The 14,178-nt window shown below is 36.7% G+C and overlaps 1 protein-coding gene across 11 annotated transcripts in view; it reads left to right on the plus strand.

Moving 5' to 3' along the window:
- Positions 1 to 14,178, plus strand: part of PCNT (pericentrin) — a 100,231-nt gene that overhangs the window by 8,488 nt on the left and 77,565 nt on the right. For 6 of the 11 annotated variants that reach the window (XR_010832150.1, XM_048047156.2, XM_048047157.2 and 3 more), the window contains exons 5-15: positions 380 to 523; positions 1,965 to 2,129; positions 3,323 to 5,794; positions 5,900 to 5,992; positions 6,209 to 6,385; positions 7,328 to 7,583; positions 9,398 to 9,456; positions 9,623 to 9,797; positions 11,407 to 11,543; positions 12,030 to 12,141; positions 13,765 to 13,797. Coding sequence is in view for 10 of the 11 variants with exons in the window: in XM_048047156.2 (XP_047903113.2) it covers positions 380 to 523; positions 1,965 to 2,129; positions 3,323 to 5,794; positions 5,900 to 5,992; positions 6,209 to 6,385; positions 7,328 to 7,583; positions 9,398 to 9,456; positions 9,623 to 9,797; positions 11,407 to 11,543; positions 12,030 to 12,141; positions 13,765 to 13,797 (3,823 nt within the window). In the remaining variant the exon portion in view is untranslated. The remainder of the gene's footprint in view (positions 1 to 379; positions 524 to 1,964; positions 2,130 to 3,322; positions 5,795 to 5,899; positions 5,993 to 6,208; positions 6,386 to 7,327; positions 7,584 to 9,397; positions 9,457 to 9,622; positions 9,798 to 11,406; positions 11,544 to 12,029; positions 12,142 to 13,764; positions 13,798 to 14,178) is intronic. The other 5 variants (XM_048047161.2, XM_048047163.2, XM_066999028.1 and 2 more) reach the window with 4 other exon arrangements.

Below are 14,178 nucleotides of genomic sequence, written 5' to 3' on the forward strand. Positions count from 1 at the left end.
TAGGAAAAAATTTAGGGGGTACTAGATAAATTTGTTACAGCCTGTGCAAGACTTAAACTTAATTGCTTTTACATCATCAATATGCGCTACAAAACTTCCAAGTAAAAATATTTTTTTCATTATGGTATCCTGTCATTTGCTTAAAACACAAATGAGTTTTAGTTAGCTTCTGTATCTCTTTGAGATCAGTGGAAGATTTCTCTTTTGTCACTCCTGTTATCATGTTTTAACAAAAATATTCCTGATCCTATGGTGTGAACTTACTAAAAGTTCTATCTAACAGTGGATTCTAACAGCTTTGCTTTAGGCAAGCTCACTCTGTTCATAATATGCTAAGAATATTTTCATTTTAAAAGTGTATTTCTTGTGACTCACTTAGGAAACAACTGTTCAAGAGCAAAATGAAGTCATAAGGAAACTAACAAGCTGCCTTCAACAGACAAAGAAGGATCGAAATGACCTACTAGAAGAGGCTTCACATGTAGCTGATCAGATCCATGACTTACAACTCCAGTTACATCAGGTATGCTCCTTCTCTAATTTTAGCTTCCTTACAAAGGCAGGCGGAGGGAGGGGGAACAGATTTCGAATTTAAACACGTAAAACGCTCCAAGCTTATTACATACCTCTCTATAGTTCAGTTTGTGATGCAGCAGTGAAAATGATTTGAGGGCAAGGCAGAGTTGTGGTTTAGTTTTGTTTTTTTTTTCAGTTGCTGGAGAGAACTCCTGGAGAAATCCTTATGTTCTGCTTGCTTACTTTGAAATATATGGGAGGTCATTATACTCTTGTCCCTCAGTTTAGCACCTGATAGGGAATTTTCCATAATACTTTTGGGATCTCTACACAAGAGTTGCTGTAACAATGTGACCAGTTTACCTTGCCTTTGTTGAAGAAAGCTCTGTGTGTATAGAGAGAAATGACTGTAACAGCTGAGTTGTAATACAGAAACTTATGTTGAGGTAATGTGCATTGCTTCAAAGAGGGAGATATAAAATAATTTGAAGATTGTTGATATAACCCCTTGATACATAGGAACCTGCTTCTGTGCAAGAAGTTGATTGTGGAACTGAGACCCTGGATGCTAGGACATATTACGTCCTTTAATCTGCTTTTTTTTAAATGATGTTCATTGGCTACTCTCTATTAATGCCTGAATGCTTGTTCTCTCAGGAGGCTTGTAGTATATGCCAATAAAAATAATTCCTCTGCTAAATGAAATTCTAACTTTGGAAAAGAACAAAAAAATACTGCTTTCTGTGTACAGTTCTAAATGGTATTGACAAAATATTCAGTAACGGTGAAAACTGTTCCACAAATAACTGTTGGGATTTCCTCCGTAAGCTGTTGAAATACAATAACAATGCCTCTAAATAGCAATTCAGGCATATTCGAAGTAAAGGCTACTAATATGGTGCAAATTGTTCATGGAATCATATCAATTTTTGTAAAAGGTAAAAAGATTAGTACTGTCTTGAATATATTGATATTTTATTGGTTTTAGGAGAGTTTTTAGAAAGCGTTTCTTAAAATTAATAAAAATGCATTCTATTTTGCCTTCAGACTGTGTTTTAAAAGTGGTGGTGGTAAACATTTTATTTTCATTTTGGGGGAGTTGGGAAGTGAAAAACCCTTTAGTATTGAGTTGTAAATAGTTTCGAAAAAAGTGTTAGTTTTGTTCATTGTCATCTTAACGGAATGTCCAGTCCGTTGGAAGTCCTGTCTCATTTTGGGAGATTCGTAGAGATTGATTATTTAGCAATTTAACATTATATTTTTACAGTTCTTAGACACCAGTTATGTTTGAAATGCTACTGACTTTTTAGGAAGTTTCTTATCCACTGAGAATGAAAGAGACAGTATATCTATATCAAATGAATATGGTATATTTCATGCATGCAGTGAGATTAGTGTAGGACTTAATATAATATAAATGTTCTGACTGCGAGTACATATGTGCTCAGGTTAATGAGATGCTAAAGAGTAAAAGCCCTGGGAAGAAAGAGGTATTAGAAGCCCAGCAGCAGATGTCCTTGTTTCAGAACCAACTTAAAGAACAAAATGTACACCTGGAGATGCTGTGTCAGAGAGCACATGACCTAGAAGTACAGCTTGAGTCTTCTCAGAAGGTAAAACTACTTGAAGCTCTTTTATAATTAAGAGTTCTAGACAGGTTTCTGTTTCAGTTGTGTAAGCCAAGATGGTTCTTTTTGGAGGAAGAACCTGTAATGAATGTTTAATTTGTGCATGAGCTAGTATGGTTGCTTCAGGACTGAAACTATTCTTTAGCCTGTAATTAAAACTATTCTTCTGAAGACAAGAAGATAAGGCAAAATAGCTGTTCACAATTTCATTTTTTTGTAAGAAATGAGAATTCAATACTGGCTCTTTAAAATTTGCTTAAATATTGAAATTACTCCACCTGTTTCTGTAACAGAAGAGATAGTCTTTAACTCTGTTACTCAACGATTGTATAATAAATTGCAGTCAGAAATAGGACCACTGAACTGACATGTGGGAAGGTAATTGGCAGAGGCTTCAAGAGGATGAAGGTTGCTGTATAAGCATGTAATAACTTCACTGTTGTATTTGAACAGTTACTTTTATTCTGATATGTGTTTTAACTTTATCTCTAATCATGTTAGTTTCAGATACAAAAGAGAGGAAACATGGAGGGAGTATTTTCATGTAAACATTTCAGGAAAATAAAGTTGAAGAGTTCTGCCACCTTTGTAATATGTTTCAAATTTGGTGATAATTCTGAACTGCTGATGTGGTATGGTCATGGGACAAAACAAGTCTGTCTTTAGAACCAAATTTATAGGGATTATGGCTTCTGTTGTATATTAAAGGAGCATCTTAGAAGGTCTGATTTCCTTTAAGCACACAACCAGCCATGCTGTAGATAGAAGTCTTACATTTTTAAGTCAAAGATGAGTCAAAATTTGACATGGCTGTTCTTTGGCCTGTTTCTCCTGTAGAAGGCGTTTTCTGTATGCAAATGGATGTGAGGTGAAGAGGTGTCTGCAGTACTTATTATTTTACTCATTTTTATTCAAAATACACAGAATTTCAGACAGTCTTCCTTTCTCTCTGGAGTCAGTGGCATATTATTCGTTATTCCATGGAAAACTTGATATTATTACCACACTGATCAGTGCTTCAGTAGTGCTTCCCATGGTCAAGGATATGCTTAGAAATCATATTGCCTAGGCCAATGATGCTCTATGCACTTAAGGGTAAATATTATATGTGAAGAGACATGAAAAACAGCAGGTTTAAGGAAAGTAAAACATCACATTTCATGTATTTTATCTTTAAGAATACCAAAGATAAGGAAAATCTGCTTGCTCTAATGGAAGAGGGTATGAAAGATACAATGCAGCAGCTATATGAAAGCATAGGAGAAAAAGAACAACACATTAAAAATCTTCAGGATCTACTAACATCAGAAAGATTTAACTTGTCTGTACTACAACATACTCTTTCTCTCCGGGACTCGGAAATAACAGAATTAAAAAATGAAATAACATTATCAAAAATGAAAGAACAGCAGTGTATTGAACTGAAAATGAATCATGAAAAGGATATTTGCAGACAGTTAGAGAACTTGAGGGCTGAGCTAGAGAAATGCCACAGAAAAGAGATTGCAGAAACGAAACAGATATATGAAGAAGAAATGATTTTAAAATATAAAAATGACCTTGAACAGTTAAAAAAAGAACTCTCTGCTCTGAATTCTGAAGAACACATTCAGAATTTGAACAGCATAATAATCGACTTAAATAATAGTCTTCATGAGTCTGAAATTCATAAAGAAAATTTGAGGAAGAAACTTGAAAACCAGCAGGAAAAATTCCAGAGAGAGAAGACTGAAATTGAGGTTCAATACAAAATTTTAATTGATGTTCTTAAGTCTCGTCTTTTTGAGGCAGAAGAGCAGGTCAAGGAAGCCCAGCAATACAAACAAGAAAAACAGTACTTGAATGAAGAGATTCAGGAACTGGATTCATGCATCCAGGAATTACATAAAAAGCCTCTTTTTCAGACTGAAAACAGTGCAGATGCAAGGCAAGAGTACAATGAAGAGATTGTCTCCAATAAAAATCTAATGATCTTGAAGGAAAAACACACTTTACCAGATGTTTCACTCTCTGCAGCTCTGGTACTTGAGGAGATATTGAATAAACCATGTCATTTTAAAGGTGAAGAAGAGTTTGTTCCTGAAGAACTAGAGTTCCAGTGCGAACTGGGAGTAGACTCATCAAGAGGTGAATCAAAAGAAATAATGAGTTCGAGGATCGAAGAAAGCGAAGGTAATGAAGGAGATTACCTGTCTGAAGAACAATTGTCAGAACCTGGGTTTTTCACTGTTGATGAAGACATGTTGGCTAAATATCTTGTCTCCACAGAAAGACCAGAGCAGTCATATGTGTCAGGCAGTTCTGAAGGTTATGCCATTAAAGAAGATAGATGCGGTAGGTACAGATTAGACAGTAATGTGCTTTTAGAACCCAGCATGGATTTTAAATCTCCTCTGTTAAACTTTGGCCTTGATGAAAAAACATGTCATAGCAGTTTGGCTCAAGAGACTTTTGAAAAGACTGAGGTGGAAGCAGAGGACTTCATTTCATTTTTGTCAGATGGCTCCCTGCAGCGAAACAAAATAAGCAACTGTGACGTTGTAAAGGATGATGAGAGAGCTTCACGCATCTGTCTACTAAACAAGCTAACCGAACAGCTTCATGAAAAGGAGTCAGCCTTGGAAAAATCTCAACGGGAGACCCAAGAAGCTGCTGGAAAATGGAAAAAAGTAATAGCTGAGCTCTCTCTTATGCATGTGGAACTGAATAAGGAACGTGAAGCACGGGTCTGTTGTGAAAAGCAACTTCTTCAGAAAACAGAGAAGGAGAAAGAACTTGAAAACAAAATAAGCCACCTAATAAAGCAACAGGGTGAGGATGGAGGCCAACCTTACCATGCTGTGGAGCCTTTAACGCAAACATCAAAATCCTCTACCTGGCAACAAATGCTGAAAGACCTCCAGGAAGAAAGAGAAATGTTGATGGTGCAGCTGCGAACTCAGGAGCAATTAGTGAAAGAAGTACAAGAGCAGAAAACGGCTTCTGATTCTGTAACAAGTGAAGTACAGTCTCTTTTTGGACGTCAGTTGGCTGTTCTGCAGAGTCAAAGGGATCAAATGCAGACCCAGCTTGATGCTCAGAAGGCTAAAAATCTGACAATAACAGAGCTTCTTGGTCAGAAAGCTGTACTTGAAGAGACATTGCTAAAAGAACAGGATCTGCTCAAAGCTGAAATCAGTAACAAAGAACAAAATTTAGCACTCTTATTGAAGGAAAAAACAGTGTTGGGCAAGAGATTATCATCCATGGAGAAAGATCTAATAAAAGCAGAGAATGCTTTAGCAGCAAATGCTAGTGTCATAGCAGATCTTGAGAAGAACATACGTGAACTTAATACTGAAGTGCAAAACCTCAAAGAGGTACAGGAGTGTGAAAGATTGGGATATGAGGACAAGTTGAACTTGAATAATGCAGAAATTAATAAACTTAATGCTGAAATAGAGGCAAAAAGTACTGAATACAATGTGAAAGAAAGCCAGCTAATTGAAGAAATAGCTCATTTGAAGAAGGTTCAGCTGGAGCTTGAAAATCGCTTGCAGGAGTCCTTTCAGTCTGCACAAGCTGTGCAGGAGGCACAATCTGAGATGGTGAAACATTACAAAGAGGAAATTGATAAAATGGAGACTCAGCACCTTGTGGAATTAACTAAAGTGAGTTTGACACACAAGAAGGAGGTAGGAACACCAATAATAGCAGTTCTTGGGTTTCAGAATACTTAAAGTACTCACTGCAAATGTTTGTATCCCTGTTTTCAGATAGAAGAATTAAATAATGAAATAAAAGATAAAGTTGAAAAGCAGCAGAAGTTGGAGGAAGAAAGAAAAGAACAGCTTGCTTTAATAAAAAAGGTAAATGGTGTAATCAGGCTTATTTCAGAAAAATAAACTCATCTTGCATTGTTTGTCGATAATAGATTTTTCCACCTCCAAAATATTTATAACTGTTTTTCTATGTTGTCTTTGATTTGGGGTTTTGTGGAAGGGAAAAGTTTGACCAGGTAACTTTTTAGTGGGACTAACAAACACTGTTTTGAAGAAAAACCTTTATGTGAGTGTTCTGTGCAGGTACATGAACGAGAGCATGAACGTGAAATCTCTGAACTAATTACTAAGCATGAAGAGGAAATGGAGGAGCTCCGTGCCTCACTAAATAGAGAACAGCAACACCTGTTGGATGAACTTCAGCAGCAAATGGCAGCCACACACAAAGCAGAGATTGAGCAAGCCCAGCTCCAATCACAGGTAAAATAAAGAAATGCAGTAATTACAGTATTTATTGCAAAGAGAAAGCTCCTTGATTAATTTTTTTTGTCTCTACTGTGTATGCTATTTTATGAAATGCTGAAATTGAATTAAGAATGTTTCTTTGGTGGGCAATAGTTGATATGTTCTGAAAGAGCTCCCCAGGATCATCCTCACTGCTATTGTATATTGACATTAATTTCAAAGGAAATCGGATGCTTCAATTAATGGCTTAAAAAAAAAGACAAAACAGTCATTTTTCATGTCTTGGTAAGTTTAACAAATTCATAAAAAAAAAAAAATGTAATTTGTATTACTTTTGTGTTTAAATGAAGCATGTAAACCTGACTTCCCCTTAAGTATTTACCGGGCTTTTTAACACTTCCATTAAGTGCAAAGTAGAAATGGTAAGAATATGTCTGGTCGTAAGTCTAATTACAAGATACTGGTATACTGTTTAGTTTATCCAGGAATTGGAAAGTTGTCAGCCTGTTTTAGCTGCCATTTCTAACTGATGGATGTTTAATATTTCTGGTGAATTTAATTTCCACTCTTCCATTACCACTTTAGAACTTTGCTTTGAACCATTTTATAAGCAATAGCAAATAAGAGGAATTTTGTAATAGACAATGAAGGGATGTGGTGTGCTTGTGTGAAGAAATTGTGAAGAAATGGACAGATGCAAGGTATTTGGTTGGAGATGAAGTTAAGAGGTGGGTCAGGAAAACCTCCTACTTTACACTGCAAATAATGTGTAAATCTGTAATAGAAGTCAACTTATTTTGGTGTTCTGTCCCTGCCATGAAGAAATATTTTTCAACTACAGGAAAGCAAAACTTAAATGTGTTAGTAGTTGAAAGCAATTCAAACTGAAGCTAGTTATGAAAACAGTGACCACATTTAATTAGAAGAGAGGGACATGCTTTTTCTTCTCCATTACAGACACTGCACAGTCTTGAATTGGAAGCTTTACGCCTAAGCTTAAATAATATGCACACCTCTCAGCTTGAGCTTACTCAGTCTAATTTGAGAAAAGAAAAGGAAACTGCACTTGTGGAGCTACGGGAGATGCTCAATGATAAGCGTGCTCAGGAAGTAGCAATTCTGCAAAGCCGCCATCAGTTGGAGTGGGAGAAGATTAAAGAACAGTGCTTGAAGGAAAAAGAAGACCTGAAGTCAAAGTATCAGCAAGAATTAGGTATTAAAATTGAAATCCAATCAGTATTATTCTTTCCTATCAGGGTGTAGAGCTGGCCTTTTGACTGAAAGCTGGCATTGCCTTGATTAGGGGCAGTGGCTCGGCTTGCATGTGCACAATTACATCTTATATGCAAAAATGAAGTTGTCCAGACCTAACCTTAATTCTTCTTCAACTACATGAGTGTTTTGTTACTACCTCTGATTTAAAAAAAAAAAAAATAGCATACTGAACTAGTTGGTTTTGGGAAGCATTAGACAGAGCTGTCCCAAAGAATTTAATCGGTGCAAAGTGCAGAGCTCTTACCCTATGTGTTTTTTAAGGGTTTTTATTGCCCGAAGTCAACATTGGCTACTGTGTTCCCAACAAGATAGAAAATTCTTCCTGGCCTGCACGCTTTTGTTTCAAAAGTAGGAGAAAGGATTTGGAAAGGAACTGAAAGGCTCAGTGAGAACTTGAAGCCAGATGTTTTTTGTGACATATTTGATATCAGATTGTGTTTTGACATCACCAAGAGCAATGGTGCAGCTATTAGAACTGAAGGCCTGCTGATGGTGGTTGGGGCATGTTGGAGAGTTCTTTGTCCCCTCCCAGATCAGAAGAAAATTTCTGAACTGTATGACAGGGCTTGAGGAATTTCTGGAGAAAGATGAGGCCTGCAGCAATTTTACTGAAGAAATTTTAGGAAAGAAATTTTAGGAAAAGTTGTCCTTCCCTGAGAGGAGGATGATGTTTTGGGGCTCTGTCTTTCAAACTCAAGAATAGAAAGGCATTTGTAATCACCAGTAATACAGTGAACTGATGGCATGGTGGAATTTGGGAATAGGAGAAAGTCTGGGCATAGTTCTCAGGATCAGTGCTGTTTATTTACATTTTGGTGCTGTAGCTTGATAGGAATGTAACTGCTTCAGAATACTTGAATGCAGGGACTGAGGAACATCCAGAATCAGATGAGGCAGGAGAGAATTGTGGATGCTGTTACCTGGAATGATAGAGGAAATTTTCAGGGAGGTGGTGATTGGGCATGACCCCAACTGTGCTGTGACACTCCTATCTTTAAAAATAGATGAAATTTTGTCCTCTACTTGACCACTGGCTGGGTAGCTGGTACCATCTCAGTCTCTGGGATCTCGTCTCTCACTGAGAAACTTGAAGTAATGCCTTAAGATAAGGCAACAGTACTTTGCAGCTGTGAGGAGGGGACTGATAGCACTTTCCAGGGTTCTTACAAACCAAGAAAGGTGCTGAGCCGGAAGTTGGAAAGAATCTGGGGATGAGTTGGGAAGGTGTCATTGATAATGGACCAGATAATAGCATCTGACTTCCATTCTGTTTCCTAGGCATTTTTAAAAGACATTTGAAAAGAGGTTCCTGCTTGCTGCTGCCTGCTAATTCTTTTGCTGTGTCTCTGGAGATACAGATAATTCTAACTCTTGAATGTTGTGCAGTGAAATGCTGGCAACTAAAATGACATTGATATGCATTTGAATAAATATGTTTAGGAATAAAGGAGGTGGTTCGTATCCCTTAGACTTAAGTAGACTTTGCTTTGCTAATTAAGCTGACTTTAACCTCCAGACTTGTCTTAGCAGTTATAACTGCTAATGTGTATCATTTTCTAAAATGGAAGTGACTTACTAGGATATAATATAACAGTAGGTTTAGATAGAGCCCAGCACCTTACACTGCTGCATGCCTACCTACTCAAGCCCTGAGTTTGATGTTGAAAATGTCTGTTTCACCTATATTTCTGCTTGTCATTTAAGCAAGATATTTTACGTACGTTTACTAATAAATAGTATTTTATTTCACAGTTGATCAGAGAAAGAAAATAGAAATGGAAATGGAAGAGAAACATATCCAGATATTAGAGGTATAAATTCTGTTCTTATACAAGAAAAAACAGAACTTCTTTCACTAAACCAGAGTTGGAAGAAGTCTTGCCTCTACTATGTATTTATTTATAAACATAAAATAGAGGGGGGGAAAAACCAACTAAATGTGTTTGCTTTAACAATGCTCATATCTTGCTCTCTTAGACTATCAAAAGAGACTGGGAATTAGAGTCTGAGATGCGTTTAGAAAACATGTGTGAAGAGCTCTCTGAAAAACATCAGACTGAAATGGCAGAACTGCAGAAAACTCTGGAAATGGAATTAGAAAAGGTCAAAGTGGAGCTGGGGCTTCTTTCTCTTGAGAAGGAACAGTCTGAATGTAAGTGCCATGGTCTGGGAAGTGCTTTTCTTTATTGAACAATAAGAAAGCTAAGTGTTTTAGAACCAATATAAAAAGCAAATACAAAATATATTCATGTATTACTTCAAAATTGGGCTGATGACATGAGACTGTCTTGAAAATAGGACCTAAATGGAAAAATGTTGTTTGAAGCCCACCTTCCTGTTGCATTTTGACTTGTATGGAATATGACATAGACTCTGTTTTCCTTTGGAAGTATTAAAGGGATATGCAGTTTTGCTGACAGATGAAAGCCAGTTTTGATGGTCACTGAATTAATCAAGATTTCTATTAATAGAAGCTTCTTCTAACTAAAACATTTGCATTTGGATTCTCAGTAGTTAGAACTTGATGGAATGGTATGTTTTTTGAAATACTGTTCTGGAAGTGACACTTCTAAGACTACTGCAATTGGAATTTTCATTACCTCGAAAAATGAGGATCAAGATGAGTACCTAGTTGCATACATCCTTTGCAGAGGTGCAGATCAGAGATACATCTCTGAAGAGCTTTTTTAGGGCTTGAAAATCTGAAACACTTGTCAGAGTAGTGGTTGACTGCCATAGTGTCAGCCATGCTGGCAGTGATGGCATGAAAAGGACCCACAAGATGCAGTGTGCCATGAAGCGGAGAGAGATAGCTAGTCAGGTTGCCTAGCCTCCAAGATGCTATGTCAGTGAGATACGTGGGAAATAATACTCTCCTCAAATAAATGGAAATATGGTGTTAAAAGTTACTGGAATTCTGGTGCCAGCTGACGAACAGTAATACCACATTTGAGAAGTGAAGAGTAGCCTTTCCTGCATGCCATGGGCCAGATGCTTTCACTGTGTTTGGATGGCCTTTGGCTGCTCTGAGGACATCTTTGTTTTTTAAAAAAAAAAAAAAAGCTTGTTCTTCCCAGCCTGCACTGACTTTACTAGTCAATGTGAATTGGCTGGTAGATGAACCCGTATCTGTAAAGTTTGTTGTATGAGGATAACTTGCACCTCTTGAAGCATGTGGCCAAAATGTCCATCAGTTTCCTGTAGGCTCATTCTGGGCAGATAAATGTTCATTGACTGAATGAGCTAATGGCAAGTTTATAGGGTTCAGAGAGTGCTCAGTGCTGAGGAAGAACATGTTTGGCATGAGTCTGTGTAGTCCTTCCTGGTCATCTCTTCTACTTGATGCTGAGTGTTGTAGGAGGAATTCTGTGTTTGTAGGCCATGAAGAAATGTTTGATTTCCTTTTCCAAGTAAATATGCTTCTAGCTCAAAAATGTGCTTCTAGTTCAAGGTGATTGTTTATATATACAGAGAGCAGATGCTCATCTCTCTGATACTACTGCTGGTTACCTCTTAGTTAAAGTGTGGGATATAGAGAACTAGGTAGCTCTGTGTAGAAATGTTAGACTTTGAAACCCTTTATTTTTCACGATTTTTGTAATGATCTGGAAGTACTGACACCTATGGCTGTGAATTCTGTAGGAAATGTCACAAGCCAGCATTCTGGTCTGGACATATGCATTTTTATTTTCATCACAAAACGGTTATGTAGGTTATTCAGCATCCAGGATGGTGATGTAACAATTACTTTTTAATTGTAGTAAAATGTATAGATCTTGAGAAACAACACCAGTTAGCCATCACAAACTTACATGAACAGCTGCAGACTGAACATAACCAACTCCTAGAAGATATAAAGATGAAAAGCCAAGAAAAAGAACAGAATCTTCAGAAGGAGGTAAATAGAACTTCTCAACTTTGAATGGTTGATTACTCTGTGTGTCTGTGTGTCACAAAAATAAACTATATGCTCATCATTTAAGTAACGTGTTTGTATTTAGGGGTTTTAAAGAAAATACAAAGCACATTCATAAAATAGGTAAACACTCTGGGTCTTTAATAGTGATTCAAAGTCTTCTGAACACAACTGCTGTTCTGCAATTCGGTGTCACTGCTTCTGTATTAATGTACTTGATGTTTTGGTTCCTAAGTTTCTTATCTAACTAATACTTGATTCTTGCTAGTGATGGTAAATACAGCATTGGCAACAAAACCCCCTGCTAGAAGAGAAGGTCTAACAGTTAAGTACTACTCAGTATCTCTGGTAACCTGGGTCAGGATCTCAGAATCTGGTTGTCACTAATGTTTCCACCTTGTCCTGACTGAACTGTCTATGTTGCATGGTAATAATCAATTAGAACAAAATTTATTTTTTTCTCCATAGCTGGAAAAACTTCATATCATGCATGAAGAATTCAAGACTCAGTCACAAGAAGAAGTCAGGCAGCTTTGGTCTCAACTTGACAGTACCCGAGCAAATCGGCAGGAGTTGAGTGGTATGTTCAAAACTGATGGGTATTGTTGCCTCTTGTTCATATGGAAGTATGCATTATTGATATGAAAGGCTTTTAATCATGTACCAGAAACACAAATCTAGGTCACAGATGTGTAGAGTGGGTTATACCCTAGTGATTGTGTGCCTAAAAGATTTCTGAAGTGAGAGGCAAGTAAGCACTGTATGACTAGTTGGTCCTGCAATGTCAAAAAGCATGGTATGGCTGTGACAAAATGCTCACTCTTGTCATTTTCTTTTTCCTTCCTGCTCTACTCCTGCATGCTATAAAAATCTTTAGTGAAAAACACTTTAATTGCAGCTTTAAATAAATGTAATGCAGTTCAAATGGAGAAAATGCTGCTCTATGGAACATGCTCCTATTTATATTCAGTAGAGAAAGGGTTATAAATTCAGTTGAGAAAATGGTTAATTGTAGCTAGACAGTAAAGATGACTACTTGGTTTTCAAGAAGTTTAGTGTAACTGTGAAGGTTTTTTCTTTTATTTGGATATAATTAGGAGGTCAGTTGCTTTTTTAAGCAGAAATCTTTCAAAAACTGAGTGATTAGGTTATGTCTTGAGGTAAAAATGGCTTTTATTTCCTCTTCAGTTGTGAGATGAGTTAAATAAAAGCCTTTTTCATTGATGCTCAAACTGGAAATTCACTATCTTCTGACACATGTAATTCTTAGATATATTTAATCTGGAGCTTTTCTATACCTGTGTTTTAAAAACAGAATAACAACCTTCAGGTAATACTTCTGAAATCAGAATGAATAATGTTGTTTTCCTGCAAGGCTACAAATAAGCTGCTTTTTCCAAAAGGATGGTTTCATTTTAAAAAATAAGCAAGTCCCATAAACTTAAAAGCAAAAAATAAGAAGGTATGGAGCACTTAAACAGGAGCAGTGTTTTTTGTTTGGTTGGTTTTGTTAGTCTTATGTGTATCTGCATTAAAGTTTTGGAAGAGTTTTAAAGCTTGAAAGAAAATGTCTGGGGGTATTGATGAAATGTGACATGGTGAGCTTTATACATCTTAAGATTTCTTATTGCTACGTTTCATAATGTCATAGTCAACTTCATGGTGTAGTAATCAGTTGACACACTTTTGGTTGAAGTGAAGTGTGAATATCTCTCAGATGTATGTGCGCAACAGATGTATAATAAATGAAAGAATTAATTTTAAAGAGTTAAAACAGCTAGGCAACATGATTTTAACGTTAGCTGTATGTGTTTCCTTTGCATTCAGACAGTAACATTAGATGGCATTCTTTACTTATGCTGGAGTAGTTAAGGATATGTTGCCTATTGTTTTAAATATCGTTTCAAATTTTTAATCAATACAACTAAGTAGCTTTCAAAATATAATAGGGTTTAGTGAGGATGTTTTTTTCAGTCATAAGTTCAATACATTTTTTGATTTAGTCAGATTCTACCTTGACTTTAGATCCATTTTTTGTTATAGATTTATAGTATAGGTAGCATGACTTAGTATTTGCTTGAACTCCTATATTCCCTCTCAGTAGCCCTAATCTTTAGTAACGATTCAAATGTCTTTCTATGCATCTAATCACTCACATTACCATTATTTGGACCCTTTCTGTTTCTCCTTCATCATGCTTGAGATGGTGAGTCCAAGATGGAAGCCCATGTTCCAGGTGAGGATATCTCTTTTTGCGTGAGGAGATCTTAAAGTTGTTTTGTTTTACTCTGCTTTTCTCCACTCAAGTCATCATTTGACAATGCATTTGAACTGGTTTGAGGACTTAGTGCAGTGGTTTCAGAACACAGAGCAGCGTTCCAATTATCTAGCTGCTGACTAAAAAATGACATTCTAGTTCAAAATTGTCTAATGCTTTCCTATGTTAATGTCATGCCAGCAGACTTTGCTGGTTAGGTAACACCTACCTGAGATTGGACTTTCCTTGCCTATGCCATTAGTGTTTTCACTAGTCCCTGCTTGTCATTTGATTCCTCTGGTCCCCGTACCTGTCAACGGCTGCCTTAAGAAGCAGATTCATGTGCTTACTGCTCATATT

This window comes from Anser cygnoides, chromosome 6 (genome assembly GCF_040182565.1).
Source record: "Anser cygnoides isolate HZ-2024a breed goose chromosome 6, Taihu_goose_T2T_genome, whole genome shotgun sequence".
In the NCBI taxonomy this organism is placed as follows: Eukaryota; Metazoa; Chordata; class Aves; order Anseriformes; family Anatidae; genus Anser; species Anser cygnoides.